Source organism: Spodoptera frugiperda, chromosome 19 (genome assembly GCF_023101765.2).
Source record: "Spodoptera frugiperda isolate SF20-4 chromosome 19, AGI-APGP_CSIRO_Sfru_2.0, whole genome shotgun sequence".
NCBI classification, from domain to species: domain Eukaryota; kingdom Metazoa; phylum Arthropoda; class Insecta; order Lepidoptera; family Noctuidae; genus Spodoptera; species Spodoptera frugiperda.
Genome location: NC_064230.1, coordinates 7,760,260 through 7,780,348, shown reverse-complemented (window position 1 = coordinate 7,780,348; position 20,089 = coordinate 7,760,260). Strand labels below are relative to the sequence as shown.

General features: G+C 39.5%; 3 protein-coding genes and 3 long non-coding RNA genes across 8 annotated transcripts in view; 3 read left to right on the top strand and 3 right to left on the bottom strand.

The window, feature by feature from the left end:
• Positions 1 to 297: 297 nt before the first annotated feature.
• On the bottom strand, positions 298 to 3,506 carry LOC118280959 (dynein axonemal light chain 1). Its single transcript, XM_050700823.1, has 5 exons — positions 3,355 to 3,506; positions 2,648 to 2,759; positions 1,971 to 2,117; positions 1,251 to 1,421; positions 298 to 427 (listed from the first exon to the last, which is right to left on the bottom strand). The coding sequence occupies exons 1-5, from the start codon at positions 3,504 to 3,506 to the stop codon at positions 374 to 376; spliced, it is 636 nt and encodes a 211-aa protein (XP_050556780.1). The 3' UTR covers positions 298 to 373.
• Positions 3,507 to 3,779: 273 nt separating this feature from the next.
• Positions 3,780 to 8,951, top strand: LOC126911815 (zinc finger protein 16-like). Of its 3 annotated transcripts, none has more exons than XM_050700745.1 (7): positions 3,780 to 3,934; positions 4,611 to 4,698; positions 5,294 to 5,449; positions 6,092 to 6,324; positions 7,029 to 7,224; positions 7,868 to 7,981; positions 8,355 to 8,951. In XM_050700745.1, the coding sequence occupies exons 2-7, from the start codon at positions 4,630 to 4,632 to the stop codon at positions 8,781 to 8,783; spliced, it is 1,197 nt and encodes a 398-aa protein (XP_050556702.1). In that variant the 5' UTR covers positions 3,780 to 3,934; positions 4,611 to 4,629; the 3' UTR covers positions 8,784 to 8,951. The 3 variants fall into 3 exon arrangements, with proteins under 3 accessions (XP_050556702.1, XP_050556703.1, XP_050556704.1); XM_050700746.1 differs by lacking the exon at positions 3,780 to 3,934 and adding an exon at positions 3,960 to 4,219; XM_050700747.1 differs by lacking the exon at positions 3,780 to 3,934 and adding an exon at positions 4,258 to 4,361.
• Positions 8,952 to 9,019: 68 nt separating this feature from the next.
• Positions 9,020 to 20,089, top strand: part of LOC126911849 (uncharacterized) — a 146,600-nt gene continuing 135,530 nt past the window's right edge. Inside the window, exon 1 of the long non-coding RNA XR_007706326.1 lies at positions 9,020 to 10,326. This is a non-coding gene — a long non-coding RNA (uncharacterized LOC126911849). The remainder of the gene's footprint in view (positions 10,327 to 20,089) is intronic.
• Positions 11,519 to 18,106, top strand: LOC126911825 (copper chaperone for superoxide dismutase-like). The gene is made up of 6 exons (XM_050700774.1): positions 11,519 to 11,666; positions 12,613 to 12,817; positions 13,327 to 13,508; positions 15,043 to 15,198; positions 15,732 to 15,835; positions 16,569 to 18,106. Exons 1-6 carry the CDS (start codon positions 11,652 to 11,654, stop codon positions 16,774 to 16,776), a joined length of 870 nt encoding a protein of 289 aa, XP_050556731.1. The 5' UTR covers positions 11,519 to 11,651; the 3' UTR covers positions 16,777 to 18,106.
• LOC126911856 (uncharacterized) lies at positions 13,699 to 14,936 on the bottom strand. Its single transcript, XR_007706336.1, has 2 exons — positions 14,273 to 14,936; positions 13,699 to 13,935 (listed from the first exon to the last, which is right to left on the bottom strand). It is a non-coding gene; the product is annotated as an uncharacterized LOC126911856 (long non-coding RNA).
• LOC126911857 (uncharacterized) overlaps positions 18,008 to 20,089 on the bottom strand; it is a 135,992-nt gene continuing 133,910 nt past the window's right edge. The window contains exon 2 of the long non-coding RNA XR_007706337.1: positions 18,008 to 20,086. This is a non-coding gene — a long non-coding RNA (uncharacterized LOC126911857). The remainder of the gene's footprint in view (positions 20,087 to 20,089) is intronic.

Genomic DNA, 20,089 nt, shown 5'->3' with positions numbered 1-20,089 from the left:
AGCGTCACCATTAGGCGTGCGCGATTCTCAGGGCGTGTGAGTAGCGCATCCCCGTGGATAAAAAGTATCCTATCACCCAAGTCAGCTCATACCCTACCTGTATACTAAACTGCACCAAAATCCGTTCATTCGTTTCTGCGTAATATACGGATAAACATGTAAACAAACAAACTTCCACATTTATAATATTGGTGTGATTATTAACTACATTTCAGAAGCTTGAACATTAATACTTTGACTGCTAACTAAAATCTGTTGAAGGCAAATCTTCCGCTAGCGCCGATTATTTTTGCTCCCCATTGCGGTTAATAGTAAAATTGAAGCAAGAATATTGCACAATAAATGTTCTAAACTTTTTTTCTCTTTCTTTTTTTCAATCGTTGGTTTCTGCGCTGACCAAGGTTTCAACACCATCTCCACAGTCAGGCTGAAAGAGAAATAAAATATTTTTATGAAGTTTTAAAATTAAAAAGGAAAATATTATGTAACACTAGAGAAATCAAAAATGCTTTGACGACCCAGTTTTTGTGGGGTCTCCATTTGGGTGTCGAAAGACACATTTCTTTTGGGGATTCAAATGTCACATTTCGTTTGGGGGCAAAAGTAACATTTCGTTTGGGGGCAAAAGTAACATTTCGTTTGGGGTCAAAAGATTTTTTGGGGTTTAAAGTCACATTTCTTTTGGGGATCAAAAGACACGTTTCTTTTAGGGTCCAAAGTCACATTTATTTTGGGGATTCAAAACTCACATTTCTTTTGGAGTCAAAAGTCACTTTTCTTTTGGGGGTCAAAATTAACATTTCTTTTGGGAATCAAGAGTCACATTTCTCTTAGAGATTAAAACTTACATTTCGTTTGGGGCTTCAAAAGTCACATTTCTTTTGGGGATCCGAAATCACATTTCGTTTGGGATCAAAAATAACATTTCGTTTGGGGTCAAAAAAAACACATTTCTTTTGGGGGTTCCAAAAAGTCATATTCCTTTTGGGGGTTCCAAAAAGTCACATTTCTTTTGGGGGTTCCAAAAAGTCACATTTCTTTTGGGGGTTCCAAAAAGCCCCAGTTCTTTTGCGGTTCAACTTGCATTTCTTTAGGGAGCCAATTAGTCACAAATATTTAATGCACTAAAAATGCTCTGAAGACTAATGACCCAGTTTTTGTGAGGTCTCCATTTGTGGCTCGTAAGTCAGTCACATTTCATTTAGGACTCCTAATTAGCCACAAATCATTCTCTACCTCTACCAACTTACCTGCATATCAGCAACTGTTAAAGGCGGCTCATCTTCTCTCAATACTGTCTCGCCATCCAATTTCTTCAGGTTTGGTAGTCTACGGGCAGCCTCTGATCGCCAGGCGTCTAGTTCACAACCATCGTATAGAGGATTCCCAACAAATAACAGGTCTTCTAGGTGTGGGAGTTCCTATAACATCATCATTGATCAACAGTCTATAAGTGACCACTGCTGACCAAAGGCCTCTTCTCACATGGTGAGAGAGGGCCATGCTTCGGCATGAATGAGCCAGTTCGACCGGAGTGATACCACGGCCTCACAGAAAACCGACGTGAAACAACGCTTGCGTTGTGTGAGCGAGGTTACCGGAGGCCCAATTACCCCCTTCCCAATCTTCTCAATCCCCGTTTCCCCAACAACCCTAAAATTCCTAACCCCCAAAAGGCCGACAACGCGTTTGTGCCGCATTTGGTGTTTCAAGTGTCCATGGACCTTTTGACCGCACGGTTGGCGTGGTGGCTGGGCATCCGGCTGGCACGCAACGTATAGCGGGTTAGATTCCCGCACAAAGCAACTCTTTGTGTGATCCACAAATTGTTGTTTCGGGTCTGGGTGTCATGTGTATGTGAACTTGTATGTTTGTAAACGCACTCACGGTACAGTGTGGGGCAACGTTTTATTACGTGTCTAATATAGTGTAAAAAATAAAGTTTGTTATAATATTTTTATTTAATTTACCTGTAACTTATTGAACTCGCTCCATTCTTTCACCAAGTTGTTGCTCATATACAATACTTTTAAACTCCTCAATACATGTATCCCTTTCAGTTTCTCAATCAAATTATATGAGATCCATAATTCTTCTAAGCAATCGCCCAACGATTCCTATGAACGTAAATAATCAATTATTAGCTGGCCCGGCAAACTTGGAACAGCCACAAACATTTGCATCGTAAGCATCGCCCGCATCGTACGTGTCGGACGTATCGCACGCATCGTACGTATCGCACGCATCGTACGTATCGCACGCATCGTACGTATCGCACGCATCGTACGTATCGCACGCATCGTACGTATCGCACGCATCGTACGTATCGCACGCATCGTACGTATCGCACGCATCGTACGTATCGCACGCATCGTACGTATCGCACGCATCGTACGTATCGCACGCATCGTACGTATCGCACGCATCGCATGCAGCACACGCATCGCACGTGTCGTACGCATCGCACGCATCGTACTCATCGCACGCATTGTACTCATCGCACGCATCGTACTCATCGCACGCATCGTACTCATCGCACGCATCGTACTCATCGCACGCATCGTAGGTACTCATCGCACGCATCGTACGTATCGCACGCATCGGACGACACTTTACCTATTTGTTATATTACTTATTTGAAACTTACCATGCCCGTAAATGATTTAATATAATTCCGTCCCAAGGACAATACTCGTAATTTTTTAAAAGTATTCAATCCGGTCACCTTTTCAATCATATTCGTTGATAAACTTAGTTTTCTGTAAAACATCATTTTAATATTTAATTCTTCAGTAGTAGCATGGAGTCTGGGATTGTGTCCAGTATATGGCAATAGGCTCACCCCTATTACATGGGACTTATAACACAAAATATGGTGAAAAGTGCGTGTACATTGTATAGCGGCATTACGTGCCATAATGTTCACCTCTACCTATCCCTTGCGTAGATAATTTTAATATAATACTAGCAAACCCGGCGAACTCCGTTTCGCCACAAATGATTTTCTCTGATTCCCTGCTTTTCTTTTGATTTTTTTCTGAATTTTCTTTGCTATAAACCTCACGGAGCCCGAGACCTTTCCAACGAATACAAAACCGTGGATATGGGTTCGTGCCTTCTAGTGTTATAGCGTCAGGAAGGAAAACCCGATTTATTTTTATTAATTTAAAATAATCAATAACATTTATTTTGAAAATAAGCGCGAAAAGTACTTCGGATTTCCGAATATTGAATACAGATACACAATATTATTATTGCAAAGACATTTGCACGAACTGCCTAGTTCAAAAAGGTTTATTATTATAAGTTAATATTAAATCTATTATTTTAGTATTGTATTGCATTATTACTTACTCGCAGTTAGTCAAAGTAGCGAGTGTATTGTCCATTTTTTCAATCGGAGGCCATTGGAACATTAAACTGACTTCGGTAGCCGTAGCCGCCTGGTCGCCCGTTTTATCCTCCCATTTCTTTATAGCTTCTTTTATTGTAGTAGCTTTAGCCATTTTTTATATTTTTACTATTTTATTTACGCCTAAACAGTAAATTGGAAATGGCTAGGAAACTCAGTTATTGATCAAATAAAATAATTTCCTAGAAACGGAATCATCAGCTAATATAAATAAAATAACTGTTATATAGGTTTAATATACCTAGAATTAATTCTATAAAATATTTTAAGCAATCCTTAATTTATTTTTAACTAAATTATGAAACATTTATCTAAATGAAAATTGTCTACTTTTTTTCAATGTTGCCACATACAAAAACTCCCTAACTACGCAATAAAGTCTTTCGTATGCTTGTCATGGAATGGCGTCCATTTCTCTAATAAAACCACGCCTTGTTGTATTTCATATTGAATAGCGTTTATTTCGTGGTTTATTTCTAAATCCCTATCGACAAAATCAACATCCTTGAAAGATCTTTTTAGGTAAGTGTCATTTTTATTTTGACATTTGATTACGCCATGCTTTTTTTTTAATTTTTCTTTTTCGGCTTCTTTTTTTTAATTAAAAAAAACAAACGCCTATCTATTCTCGGACGGATGAAAAATTGTGTTTTCGATGATGAAAGTGTTGATATTTTACACATATTTGCAGTTATTTAAAGTAAATGAACAGTTTCCAGATTTATGAGACGATTATATGTCGACTTGTCATCAAAATCAATAATATCAAATACCTTTTTTGCCGTGTTTCCAACGCCATAGTCTAAGGTTTTCTTTTTATAAAAAGTTATTTTTGACAATTTTTGATTCCCGCTTTTTCATTATTTATTTGAATTTGTTTCGCATTTTTTGTAGTTTATTTATTTACTAAAGCTTTTAATTTTGTGATATATTTCTCTCGTAGCATTTTGTAAGTATCAGTACGTGGAAAAACATAACCTTTATTATTCATTTAGTATTAATTTATGTCTTATTTACTTTTCTATTTGTGCACAATGTAAATATCATTAAAAAACGTAATTTCTGCAATAATATCACACATTTCGAGTTAATTACGTATTTACTAAGCCTACAACACGCTATTTATCACAATATTTATAATGACGACATCTTATTGGATTCGTTTCACAATAAATATTCAATATTTTGTTAATTTCAGTGTTTAACAATTTACAACAATGGCTGAGCCACACGAAGAACGTTTTGTAAACGTTATTCCGATGCCGACGTCTCGCGCCAAAGTTAAGGTAAGTTTAGTATAATCACGTCTTTTATCCACCAAAATGTACAGGTGCACATTACGACACGTAATGCCGCTATACAATGTACTACCACTTTTCACCATTTGTGTTATAAGTCCCATGTAATGGTTGGTTTGTTGGTGGTTTCCTTCTGCAGACCACTAGTGGTCTACATATCTGATTAAGACAATGATCTACCTATATGCAAAATCTCATCTAAATCTTGAAAATGTTCATGTGATAGAATGACAAAATACAGGCATAGGCTAGTACCTAATAAATAACTAGCTATTACCCTGGACTTCATACATTTAATCCCATTTTTCCTATTCCTGTAGGATTTTGCAGGAAATCCTTGGGTATAAAGTATCCTATGTCCGTCTACCTAGTTTACCGTATGCCCAATTACTAAGAATTCTTCCTGATCCCTGATTCCCCATCAAACCTTAAATTCCTTACCCGTCAAAAGGACAACAACGCACTTGTAACGCCCCTAGTGTTTCAAATATCCATGTGCGGTGGCAATTGCTTACTATCAGGAGAACCATCGGCTCTTTTACTACCTTATACCATAAAAATATCTATCTATAATTATTTACAGAAAGAAATACTTCCTGATGATGAAGATGAGTTCCACTGCCGACTCTGCTGGAAAGGGTTCGCCAGTGAGGTTGCACTCCGGAACCATGCGCGCATGGAGCATATTGATGCTTATGCTTCTGGAAACCCTGCTGTTTGGACTCATGCTAATGATAAGGTGAGGGCTTCTATCTATACTTCATATATAAAGGGTGACTTTAAATGCGACATATTCCTCTCAGGAGGTGATAATACTAGTTGTATTGTACTCTCGAGAGGAATATTTCATGATTTCATAATTACAAAATTAGCTCTGAGGCATGAGGTCCCTGGTGCAAAATGGTTAACAGAAAACTGGATTCATTTAGAGAAATGATATTACATTAAGCATACAAATTATTAGAAAAACTTCCTTGGTTTATAAGCTATCCAGAAATGTTAAATTATTTACAAAATTCTCAAAAACAAATTAATAACTTGATGTACACATTATGGCTTAATGCCGTTATACAATGTACATCCACTTTTCACCATCTGTGTGGGTGAGCGTATTGCCATATACAATACAAGGCACAATTCCAGACTCCGTGTTACTACTTAGACCAAAAAAAAAGCCCAGTAATAGTTAAGTGATTAAGCCGATAACACAATAATTACTTTAGTATGTCTCACGAAAGTTCTAATAAAATTAAAGGCCAACAATACTGTGCCCAACCCAGGAATCTAACTCGAGGCACCTTGCCCGGCACTTGCACTTGCGACCACTCAACCAACGAGGTAGTCAATAAAAACTAATATTCCTCTTCCCCAAAAATTTCAGAAAAAACCCCAAACCGAAGACAGCCTGATCAAGCTGAAGACACAGCAGGTGCTATCCGAGATGGAACCGACGAGCGTGATGACTCTAGCGTCCAATGACGTGAGCTACATTATCATCAAGTCCGATGAAGGTCCGGAGGCGAAGAAGAAGAAGATTGACCGTGTTGTTAAGAAGGATAAGGTTATGAAGGAGGAGAAGCAGGTGCCGAGGAAGGATAAGACTGAGCCTATCACGTGAGTACATTTTAATAATAATAGGATTTCCTCCTGTGTCGTAGGTGCGTTTACAAACATACAAGTTCACATACACATGACACCCAGACCCGAAACAATAATTTGTGGATCACACAGAGTTGCTCCGTGCGGGAATCGAACCCGCTACACGTTTCGCAGTAGGAGGCAGATATTGTAAAAATAAACACTTTTAAAAAAGAGTAACGATTGAGTTTCTTGCTCGTTCTTCTCCATTCGAAGCTACACTTTGGAACGAGCACCTAGCTTCGCTACAGAGTGACGGACAATTTAATTTGACGTTTCAAAAGTGCCTTATTTAGGATTAATTGAAATAAATGCTTTGGCTTTGACTTTAATAGTGATATTTTGATTTATTTGAATAATTGACTTCAAATACTCGACTCGTCTCGACCGGAGTGACACCACGGCCTCACAGAATACCGACGTGAAACAACGCTTGAGTTGTTTGAGTGCGGTTACCGGAGACCCAATTAATCCCCTTCCCCAGGTTAATTCCCCAACAACTCTTAAATTCCTAACCCCTAAAAGGCCGTTCGGGTGCCCTTGAGCGACGGTGATTGCTTACCATCAGGTGTGCTTACAATCCGTCTGTTAGTTCACCGGCTTATACCGTAAAAACGTTGAAGATAGAATAGTTTTCGATTCCCCAGGAACTACTAACAAACAAGTATACTCTTCCACAGCGGTCCCTTCGAATGTCTCCAACCCTCAACTCTGGTAGCAGACGGCACCTGCCACCAGATATTCTTCTCATGCTGCGAGTACTCCGCCCACTATCGGGATGAACACACGCGCCGTAGAAAGGGGCTCCGCTGCCAAGTCTGCGAGAAACCACTCGCTTGCAGCGGAGAGGAGGCACCGGCACCTTATGCCTGCGAGGTGAGTTTGATTTTTATTTTACGAGTGTGTTACTCGATTAGTTTCGAGGTTCGTTGGGGGTTCATAATAATGGGCAATGTGTATGATTGAGTGTTGTCTGCGATTTAATTGAATGTGCCTTATAATAGGTAAGGGTTGTTAAGTTTTTAAACAGGTTTAAGACAAGCAACTACAACTAATTCTCAATCCTCATAGCCCTAACGCCTCTGGTGTTTCGAGTGCCCATGGGCGAGGCCGGTTGTTAACCATGTCCGGTGGTGACCCGTCTGCTTGTTTACCGGCTACTGGTCCGAATTGAATAATTCTTTTTCTTGTTAAATAGACTATTTATCGAGGAAAGTTTATAATGAGCTACAAAAATCACGCTACAATCAGTAGCTTCAAAGCGAGTGGAAGTATCTAGCCATAAATAAAAAAAGTCGGTATATACAAAGTGTTACTAGGGCTTTGGAGTCTGGAATTCTGCCCAGTATATGGCAATAGGCTCACCCCCCCCCCCTATTACATGGAACTTTTAACACCAATACTGAAAAGTGAGTGTACATTCTACAGTGGCATTACTTGCCGTAATGTGCACCTACTGCCTACCTCTTCGGGGATAAAACGCGTGACTTTATTTATTTGGTTTGTATATTTGTTCCAGGTATGCGGGCTCGGTCTACAGACCAGCAAAGAGTTGTCGGAGCACACGGCGATAGCGCACGTCAAGCTGAAGCCGTTCGAATGCAACGTCTGCCACAAGCGGTTCACGCAGCACGTGAGTTGTACACTTTATTTTATGGTGAAACACATCATACATCACATCATCAGCCTATAAGTGTCCACTGCTGACTAAAGGCCTCGGCTCACACGGGACGGTTTGAGCATTAATCCACCATGCTAGAGGCTCATATTCATGAGCAGCATTCCGCTACGCCGCGACTTTAAACTTATCAAGTTCTTCGTCAAATAGTTACATGAGTAAGCCAAATTGTTGTTTTGGGTCTGGGTGTGATGTGTATGTGAATTTGTTTGTTTGTAAACGCACTCACGACACAGGAGAAAATCCTATACAATAGTATTTTCTTCAAAGTAAGTAAGCAAAGTAAGAAAAAATAAGATTCAATAATCTCTATTTTTATTATTTCCAGGGCGGAGTCCTTCAACACATGCGGATGCACACCGGAGACCGTCCCTTTCCCTGCACTTTCTGCCCAAAGGCTTTCACCCAGAAGTCAGGCCTGGATCAACACCTCCGTATTCACACCAAAGTCAAGCCGTACCGCTGTGTAGTGTGCAACAAGACATTCTGCCAATCCGTTCACCTGAAGCAACATATGAGAACACACACCAACGTTGCTCCGTTCCAATGTGGGATTTGTGACAAGCGCTTCAAACAGAGCAGTCATCTAAACTACCATCTCAAGAATCACAATCCTGCTGTTATGACCGAAGAGCAAAGAGCAAAGTACTCCGAACTCATCGGTATGATGAACAACCAAGTTTTGGAGCAAGAGGCTACGGTGCAAGTGGAAACTGAGGTTGACAGTGAGTGGTGTGTTGCTATAGCTGAAAGCTGAAGATTTTGTGTTTAAAAAGTGATAATGAAATAAAATGTGAAAATGTTCAATTCAGCGCCATCTATCGGGAAACCAGCCACGAATAGCCCGGAACATTCAACGTTTGTGACATAGTGATGATCATATGGACTTACGGCCATCCGTTAATTACGTCACACGTTAAGGGGGGAGGGGTCGACGAAGTGTGAGTTTATGTGACAAGGGGGCGAGAGGGGTCTTAAATTTCGTGACGTCACGTTTTAATTATTATAATCTAACTGTTAAAATACGAACTTGGAACTATTATCGAAAATCTAGATTCTAGATGGAAATTTTTTTAATGTGACGTCACACTAGGGAGGGGGAGGTTTCACAAATGTGACCAATTGAAGAGGGGGTCAAAAATCACGAAATTCGTGTGACGTAATTTATGGATAGTCCCCTAGTTTTTGTGTAAACTGTGACTTGTGTAGTGTAGGATGGACTGTTCAGAATATATTTTGGTGCTTAGGTACCAGTTATACAGTGAAATGATTGTTAACTGATGGTAGCGTGGACTCTCTAGGTCCTAGGTATCGTCATGAGCTAATGGTAACATGTAAACAGTGACTCGTGTAGTGTAGAGATTGTCCAGTCAACTGATGGTAGCGTGGACTGTCCAGGCGATACGTACTTAGGTATCGTCATGAGCCAATGGTAACATGTAAACAGTGACTCGTGTAGTGTAGAGATTGTCCAGTCAACTGATGGTAGCGTGGACTGTCCAGGCGACAAACTGCACTGCCATTAAATGAATTATTTAAAAATATAAGTCTGTTTACCATTTTAGGTAGCAAGTTTGATAATCTTTACGCCAATGTATGATTCCTATATGCTGTATAGATGAATTGTAATTTATTTTTAGGCCTTTAGGCATTTAGGCATGCCTAAAGAACTATGGGATGATGACTCAACGAAAATAAATTATTTCGACTTATAAAACTATTGGGCGATTAACGAATATTACAAATCGTGCGAGAGTGATCTAGACGCGAAGGCGATACGGTGCGGCGCGGCGCGAAAACAACAAACTGTCAAAATGTATTGACGTGGCCTACGTCACCAACCGCACGTGGGATGCAGTGAGGCGATATAACGCAAACAATTGGCTTGATATTGTCGCGCGAACTGGACGCGGTGCCGTCACGTGTTTGTTTATAATGTCGGAAACAGAAACAAAACGAAACGATTTACATGCACGTAGGACATAGCCGCCGTCACACCGTATCGCGTTGGATTCGCGTGTCACCGCACTGCTTCGCGTTCGCTTCTAGATCGCTCACGCAGGACGGCCCGGCAACGCACTTGTAACTCCTCTCGTGTTGCGGGTGTTTATGGGCGACGTTGATTGCTTACCATTGATGAATATATTGAATTTGTTGAGTTATCATTCCTATCCCAGACAAAGTATTAATGATATTAATTCCTATCTCGAAATTTTAGGTTGTAAGTGTTGTGAATTTTGCATGTAAAGCAATATCTTCCTAATTTCCTATTTACTGTAGTTTTATTATATGTATATAGGGTGACTGGTAATTAGTGAACAATATTTAAACACGTGATTGTAGTCATGATTACAAACAACTTTCCCAAAGAAACTTTTTCTGTATACTCATTAGTTTTATTTTTATCACAATAATAAAACAACAAAATTTCATTAGTACGCGCGCGTAAAGTTCCAAAATACCTATCTAGTTACTAGCCTTCCGATAACAGCTGATCGTGTAAAAGCTCGGGCACGACATTTTGTTGTTTTGTTGTGATAAAAATAAAACTAATGAGTATACAAAAAAAGTTTCTTTGGGAAAGTTGTTTGTAACCATGAGTACAATCACGTGTTTAAATATCGTTCACTAATTACCGGTCACCCTATATAGTAGATTTGTTATATAGTGATTGTATAATATAATTAAATTATATAAGTACAGTACAATGTGTATGTGCTTTAAAAATTATAGATTTTATAGTTATAATTATAACGATACTTTTAACTTAAAGTATGGAAATATGATTTCAATAAATGAATTTTTAGAGGTATCCTTTGTGGTTTTTTTTTAACTGACTTTTAAAAAAGGAGGTTCTCAGTTTGACCTAAATCCAGATATATGCTTTTTTTCATTGCACGCTAGGATTTTTTTTATTTGACGAAGACTCGTCAGTAGTTTCTCTGGTATATTTCGATAAGTGCGGAGATTATGGCAAATCCCTCTTATGTATAGCGTGCTCATATAGAGTAAAGAGTAAAAAAGTAGATGAATCACCTGATGGCAAGCAATCGCCACCGCACATGGACACCCGAAAACCAGAGGCTTTGATTACAAATGCGTTGCCAGCCGGTTGTGGGGTTAGGAATTTAAGGGTTGCTCTGGAATCGGGGATTGGGAATATTGGAAAGGGGTGGTTGGCCTTCCGATAACCTCACTCACACAACACAAGCGTTGTTTCACGTCGGTTTTCGGTGAGGACGTGGTATCACTCCGGTCGAGCCGGCCCATTCGTGCCAAAGCATGGCTTTCCCCTATACTAATTATTGTACTCTTTGGCATGGCTCTATCATACTTAAGAGTATGATGTGCATATATAATTGTATTTATAGTAAACACACTCACAATTTAGTGTAGGGCAACGTTAAAAAAATTCAAAGGGATTTTGTTTTAATTTTTTTCTACTGCACATATTCCAATTATGAGATTCATGAGCGTGAAACGAAACGCATACGTCATTGTCAAGGTGCACGTCGATTTGTTTTTATTCGAGAAAAATACCGATTGCTGATAAAAACGGCATTGTAATTCAATATTCTCGAATAATTATAACTTTATATAGTATTCTAAGTATTTCTGCACCAAGATGTTGATGTCCAAGGTAAGATATTTTAAGTTATTTACGAAAAGAAACTAAAAAACAGGAGTTACGAAATAATATAGTTTTCCAATCAAGAATTTGTGCATATTTTACATGACTTTGCAGTTTAAATAGTTTGTTAATAACCTTCAGAAGATATCTAGTCTCTTTACGAAGAATATTGAATATATTAAACACGTAAAAATTTTTTTTTAGCATAAAAGGACGAATGAAAACAACTATGGCTACATTTTCTTTTTTTAATTTATGTAAAATAGAGACAAAGGTCATGGGTATTATACTTCCTTGTAGTCGTATAGAGTATATAATTATTAGTTTATTTAAGTACCTATCGAAATGTATATACTTATTTGAAAATTATACAATTGTACAATTATGTACTAATTGGAAAAATGTATCAGAGAAATTATAAACATGAATTTCTTTTTCATGTCGGTCGTTTTTTTTTTCCATTTGGAACTACACTTTGGAACAAACTAAATAATTATAAATAAATTGAATCAGTTCTAACTTTTCATCAGCAAAAGTAAAAAGAAATTAATCCTAAATTAATTATTATGTTATCAGCTTACTCACGTAACTTTTTGCCGAGGAACTTAACTTGTTTCAAGCCATGCTAGAGGCTCATATTCATGAGCAGCATCCCGTGACACACGATGCGGTCATGGCGGCGCAAGTTACATGTAGCAAGTTTGATTGCCGCACAGAGCAAATCTTTGTGTGATCCACAAACTGTTGTTTTGGGTCTGTGTGTCATAAGTATGTGAACTTGTATGTTTGTAAACGCACACACAATAGGACAAATTTCTAGTGTGGAGCAACATTTAGATTTACATTTCAGCCATGATCGTCTCACAGCAGGGCGAAGGCTTTCCTACCTAAAAAATAAGTATAAAAATACAAAAAAAAAAAACATTTTCAAAAACACACACATTCTCTATTCCAGCTGGAAGTCCTAGTAGACTTCGGTCCGAAGCCAGACGAAGTTGTCCTAAACAAGACCCTCGCAGAACTGAAGTCCCAAGAAGGAGTCAAAGATGCTGTGTACAAGGAAGGCGCTATATTAGTAGAGACTGCACTACCAAGCACACAAGTACTGGAGATGGTCTCCAAAACTTCTGGCAAACGAGCTGTGTTACAGGGCTTTGGAGGTGAGAAATTGGAGATTTGATTTTTTTTATGGTATAAGCCGATAAGAAGTTTGTGGCTTGTCGCTCTACGTGGAGGACTAAGGGGGAGGCCTTTGTTCAGCAGTGGACGTCTCTCGGCTGATGATGATGATGATGATGTAACCGATAAACGAGCAGACGGATCACCTGATGGTAAGCAATCGCCACCACCAATGGACACCAGAGGCGTTACAAATGCGTTGTCAGCCTTTTGGGGCTTAGGGATTAAAGATTGTTGGAAAATTAAGGATTGGGAAGGGGGGTAATTGGGCCTCCTGTAACCTCACTCACACAATGTTACACAACGCAAGCGTTGTTTCACGTCGGTTTTCTGTGAGGCCGTGGTATCACTCCGGTGGCGCCGGCATATTCGAGTTTCTAAATAATCTTAGAAAGTACATACCTAATATGTATAACTTAGAAAAACTTACATTGGCACTTGCCGTTGGCCGGCATTTACCATGACGCAAAAAAACCTTTATTTTTCACAGAAACCCAATCAGCAGTAGCGATGATATCAAGCCAATCATGCTGCAAGATTAAGAGGCAGGTGCTGGGAGTGATCAGGTTCCAGCAGACGGAGGAAGGTGCTCTGGTGGCTGATGGCAGCATCGACGGGCTGCCGGCAGGCATGCATGGTGTGCACGTGCATACTGCTGGGGATTTGAGCCAGGTTAGTGTGACCAGTGACGCGTAGTGAACAATGATGCGGTGTTACAAATGTCACATTGAATAATTACACAATATGACCAATGACGCAATATGGTCAATGACACGATATGACAAATGACGCGGTGTTACAAATGACACACTGAATAATTACACATGTAACAACTGTACCTTTTGGGTAAATAAAACAGCCGTTATAATGCTAAGAGAAGGTATAATGAGAATCTAAGATCAAGGGAGACAGTGGGTTCTTCAATATTCACTAAGACCAACACGTGAAAAGTCCAGCAATCAATACCACTGCCCTGATAGATCGGCGAATGCGTGGTCGGCCACTAGGGTAGTCCGGTGGTCGTCGTAGCGCAGATAGAAAGTAGGTTGCAGGGTAGTCCAATTAGTACCAGCGAAGTCCGGTACCGGAGCGGTGAACCCTGGAATAGTGTAAACCTTCCACTTTAACACTACCCTCAATATTTACGTGACTGCCACACCCCTATGTGAATTCTACAAAAGCGACGTGATACAATGAGGCACAGATGGTAAGGATGACATGAAATAGTGATCACTGATGAGGCAGTCAATGTACATAAAAGCGGCAGAAAGGTAGCTAGTATAAAAATATCTGTCACTACAAGCTACTACATATTTGAACAAACAAGCAATTTATAGCAAGGTAGCAATTTAATGAGAAGATGAGCCCAACGCATATTTATCAGACTTACAATTCTACTGAGCTATACTTAATAGATATAATTTTGCAACACTTACCCGATTCGGGGTGAAAACGATACACTCAATTGTTATAAACTTTAACAGCCGCGCAAGTACTAGATAGATATAATTATCTATAAAATTATAATATATTAAATTAAATAATCTCGACTCAATATAATAGTCGCAGGTAGAAGGAAAGAATATTTAGGTAACGCGGCACGTCCGACCTCAACGTCGTCCAGTTAGCTCTGGCACAGGTAAAATTCCACAGCGCGCGCCGCCTATCGATCCCTCCACGCGATCACGGCGTGAACTGCTAAACATACGGTGCCTCCCGAGTTTGCTTATGAATTAATATTTAATTAGTTTTAGTTCATATTAATATTTTTTTATTTGTATAATAATGTAAATAGTAATTAGCGTTAGCTTTAGGAATTAAGTAATTATTTATTTTGTGTACTTTTGAAGTTTGTTTCGAACCTGAAGCGAAGAACCGTTACACACAATATGACCAATGACGCAATATGGTCAATGACACGATATGGTCATTGACGCTTAGTGACCAGTGACACGATATGACCAAAGAGGTGATCTTATCAATGACGCGATGTGAATAATAACACAATGTTACCAATGACACAGAATGACCTGTGACACAATATTACCAATGACACGATATTATCAATCGGTTCGTTCATTCGCGCTGATCAATCAAAACAGACCGCCGATCGCTCTCGTTACGTGTTCGTTCAACGTAAAGCAAACTCGTACTAAGTGTACAGATATCAAGAATTGAATTTAATTAAATATTCGTCCATTCCCAGGGTTGCAAATCTATAGGGGAGCACTTCAATCCGTGCGGGGCCCCGCACGGTGGTCCCGAAGACCCTAAGGACAGGCGCCACGCTGGTGATCTTGGCAACATCATCGCTGATGAGAATGGACGCGCTACCTTCAGAATAGTCGATAATGTACTAAAGGTAAATTAAAATGTTTAACAAGTGTGGGAGAGCCATGCTTCGACACTGCTGGGCCGGCTCGACCGGAGTGATACCACGGCCGAACTGTACACCGAAGTGAAACAACGCTTGCGTTGTTTTTCGTTCGAAAAACCGAAAATACCTAATAATCCTTTGCCTGATCTGCGAATTGAACCCGAGACCACTTGCTTAGTAGTTGCACTTGCGAATTTTTTATAGTATTAGTCGGTAAACGAGCATACAGATCACTTGATAGTAAGCAATCGCCGAAGCACTACAGGCGTTACAAGTGCGTTGCCGGCCTTTTGGGGGTTAGGAATTTAAGAGTTGTTGGGGCAACTAGGATTGGGATTATTTCACGTCGGTTTCCTCTGAGGCCGTGGTATCACTCCGGTCGAACCGACACAGCAGTGCCGAGAGTAGTCCTTAACTATTTATTTAAATAGTTTTTAAAACGTTTGGACACCCAAAAAGAAACGTAATAAGTACGCGAGTTAAATAGATACATCAATATTTTACATCTATTATTTCAGGTATGGGATATAATCGGCCGATCAGTGGCTGTGACTGAAAGAAAGGACGATCTCGGACGAGGTTGTTCACCCTCTTCGAAGATAGATGGTGATAGTGGGACACCGTGAGTACACTTATATTTTCTATTTTTTTTGAAATGTTGCCTCACACTAGAATTTTCTCCTGTTTCGTGGGTGCGGTTACAAACATATAAGTTCACATACACATGGCACCCAGACCCGAAACAACAATTTGTGGATCACACAAAGAGTTGCTACATACATACATACATACATACATAACCTCACGCCTGTCTCCCATGGGGTTAGGCAGAGACAATGGAACGCCAATTGCCACGGTTCTTACACACTTCTTTCGCTTCATCAACAGTCATCAGTCTTTTCATGCATGCTCGTGCAATGACGTGGCTTCGAGAGCGTAATAAGGAGACGTGTTTATGCTATGAATATCTTTAATTGCTCGTTGCGGGAATCGAACCCGCTACAAGTTGCGTGGCAGCCAGTTGCCCAGCCACCGCGCCAACCGTGCCTGCATAGTCCAGCAGTGGACTATCACCCGCTGTTCATAATAACACTAACTTTTTAAAATATGATTTTATTGTAACTTTCGTGAGACATACTAAATTAATGATTATGTTATCGGCTTACTCACGTAACTGTTTGACGAGGAACTCGACTAGTTTCAAGCCATGCAAGAGGCTCATATCCCTGAGCAGCATTCCGCGACACACGACGCGGCGATTGTCGCTGCTACTGTCTAAACTAGTCGAGTTCCTCGTCAAACAGTTACGTGAGTAAGCCGATAACATAATAATTAATTTTTAAATATTTTTCCAGGATAGCCTGCGGCATCATAGCACGTTCAGCAGGAGTGTTCCAAAACCCGAAGCGTATATGCGCTTGCGACGGTGTCGTCGTGTGGGACGAGAGGGACCGCCCTCTAGCCGGCAAGGGCAGAAGAGAGGAGAAACAAGAGAAGCAAGAGAGGAGATGTTGCCAGAATCATAGTAATAACGCTAATGTTAATCCTTGTTGTAAGGTTTAGATTTAATAGTACGGCTTCGCAGGTAACCGGTGTGAAACGCTAAAAACTTTGGGTGCAGTGAAAGCACTCGAAACCCCCTTTTTGCAGCTCCAATGCCTTTCATTCTTAAATTCCCAAGCTTTGAATGCCTTACCCCTAAATAGGCAGGCTACGCACTTGTGATTCTCTAGTGTTGCCTGTGTTTATGGGCGGCGGTGATTGCTTACTATCATGTGATCCGTCTACTCGTTCGCATCCAAAAAATATGGGAAGTCATCAAATGTCTCCTCCTGTTCTGGGTGAGGCGAGAATATTTGGCTCTTACTGACTAAATACCACCCCGATTCTACTCCTGCTTTGAACGACTGAAACTATGCCTCCGTTGTTAAGGTTACCGGAGGCCTAATCCCGCTAGGACTAATCACAGCACATGACAGAAGTCGTATGTCGACGAGCAAAAAAATCAATCGTCATAAATCTTACATCGCACATACGAAGTTTACATGCGAATAAACATGGGTAGTTGGGCAGAAAGCCCGCCATCCTTTTCTTAGGGAACTTTACTCTCTGTTCCCTATAATTCTGGTAAAAACGCTTTTTTTATCAGATTTTTTCCCAGACGCATATTACAGTGGCATTTCATGCACACCCACATTTCACAATTTATTTATAAGGCCCATGTAATAGGGGGTGAGTCTATTGCCATATACTGGACACAATTCCAGACTCCGTGCTACTACTGAGAAATTTTCGAAAAACCGAAGCGCTTTTTATTCTCAAATGCTATAATAAGAAACTTTGATTGCCCCACATTGATTTATTTCACGCCGGTGTACTGAGATAGGTTTTATTTGTTTATAAGGGGTGACGGGTGAGATACCTTCAATATTTGAGGACGTGATAGTGTGCGAACATATATTATGAAATAAAATAACATAACAATTAAATATTAAATAACTTCTTAGTAAACTTCGTACAAAGTACACCGAGAGTCCAGTATTTATTTATTTAACTGCGGAATACTTGGACACCGCGCGGACGCACGGGTCGCGCAGCGCGCTATCAACACAGAATACATAGGTACTAACACTGTACAGCTGTTACCTACCTACATCGAGACCTATCCAAATTTCACTTATTTTTAGAGACATTTCGATAAGAAATTAAGTACCTATTTTTTTATACCAAGTTAACGAGAATCGAGTACCCAGTGCTCTCCATAAGTATTGAACGTATCTCACCAGTCATACGGTATAAGTACATATATTGTTTTAAGTACCTAATTATGGGAAGGTAATTATAAGTTATTTCTGTATTGATTTAAATAATAAATAATGTTGTTATTGTTGAATTTGTAGTTTTAATTTTGTGTAAAATTATTCAGTATGAAGCTAGTACAAAGAGGAGATGCCATAATGTGATTGTGCACTGTGACACAACAAATGGGCCCTGCTCAGTGATCGGAGCCGGCTTAACCTTAAGGCAGAGTAGGCAACTGCCTAGGGACTCAGCATCGACACTGCACTACACTACAGTCCGGCAAAAAATTTTTATGAACGAAAATGATAATCAACACAACATATCCTTTTTTTCAACGCATGTAACACTATCTAAAATTAGAACTAATATAATCCTTTACAAGGCAAAGGGAATATTTGTAATATTCACTTTTTTGTAATATTTACTTTTTTTAATATTCACTGAACTTTTCGTTGAAGTAAACATGGTGGTAAAAATATTCCCTTTGCCTTATGAAGGGATAGGGACCAAGCCATCACACGGAGATGCATACTATTATAATAAAACTACAAAATAATATGTCGTATATTTATTTGAATATATTATTATAATAAAATTGTGAGTTTTACTTACATAAGTATAATAGATAGATAAATATTTCAACACATACATGCCCAGGCTACGAAATTTCTTCACTATTGTAATCTTCAAACATAACACTACCTCCCATTAAAACCGGTTTTTTGAGGGGAGAAAATCATCCAATCTCTTCTCCCGCCCTGGGCGAGGCGAAAGAGAGTGTCAGACTCTTACTGACTAAAAACCACCCCGTTCCTACTCCTGCTTTTCGAGCCGGAGCCCCGGTAAACCCGCTAGGTAGTCCGCAGCTCCGGATCAAGGTCGTTCTCTGACATTTTGATCTGGGAATGGGAGTCTGATTCTTAAAGACTTACAGATTATAGGTACAGGTTAAGTTAATTTTGAATTAACTGGTCCGGGGTACGAAATTTCCGGAGCTGCGAACTACCTAGCGGGTTTACCGGGGCTCCGGCTCGAAAAGCAGGAGAAGGGACGGGGTGGTTTTTAGTCAGTAAGAGTCTGACACTCCCTCTCGCCTCGCCCAAGGCGGGAGAAGTCATTGGATGATTTTCCCCTCAAAAAAAGGGTACGAAATTTCTTCACTATTGCAATCTTCAAACACAACACTACCTCCCATTAAAGCCGTGGCAGATACTTTTAGAACACCTTATACACGACTGATCGTATGCTGAAATATGTATTTTAAATTTTTTAATAGCTAATCCAATAAGACACTTAAAATTCAACTTTAAGCACTAGGAAATAGAGTTCACATTTATTTATTTAAATATTTACATTGAGAAATCAGTTTCTAATTTCATTGTATTTACATAGGAGTCCATATTCTCATTATTAGATAAAATATACATAGAAGAATAGATTACATCCCAAAATATACCTTACCACTAGTACATTTAAAGTTTATAATCGTAATTCATTTCAAAAATCCCTTTTACATACATCTTACTAAATATTATAAATGCGAAAGTTTGTGTGTATCTTTGTTACTCAATCACGTCAAAACGGCTGAAGAGGTTGAGATGAAATTTGGAACAGGGGTAGATTATGGTTTGGAATAACACATAGGCTACTTTTTATCCCACGAGAACGTGGGCAAAGCCGCTGGTAGAAGCTAGTTACATATAGGGTGGCTGGTAATTAGTAAACGATATTTAAACACGTGATTGTACTCATGATTACAAACAACTTTCCCGAAGACACTTGTTTTGTATACTCATTGGTTTTAATTTTATCACAATAATGAAACAGATTAAGCTAGCTTAAGCTAGCGCGTTATTTCACAAGATCAGCTGTTAGCAGCGAGGCGCCCGCGTTATCGGAAGACTAGTAACTAGGTAGGTATTTCGGAATTTAACGCGCGCGTGCTAATGAATTTTTGTTATTGTGATAAAAGTAAGACTAATGAGTATACAAAGATGTTTCTTTGGGAAAGTTGTTTGTAATCATGAGTACAATCACGTGTTTAAATATCGTTCACTAATTACCAGTCACCCTA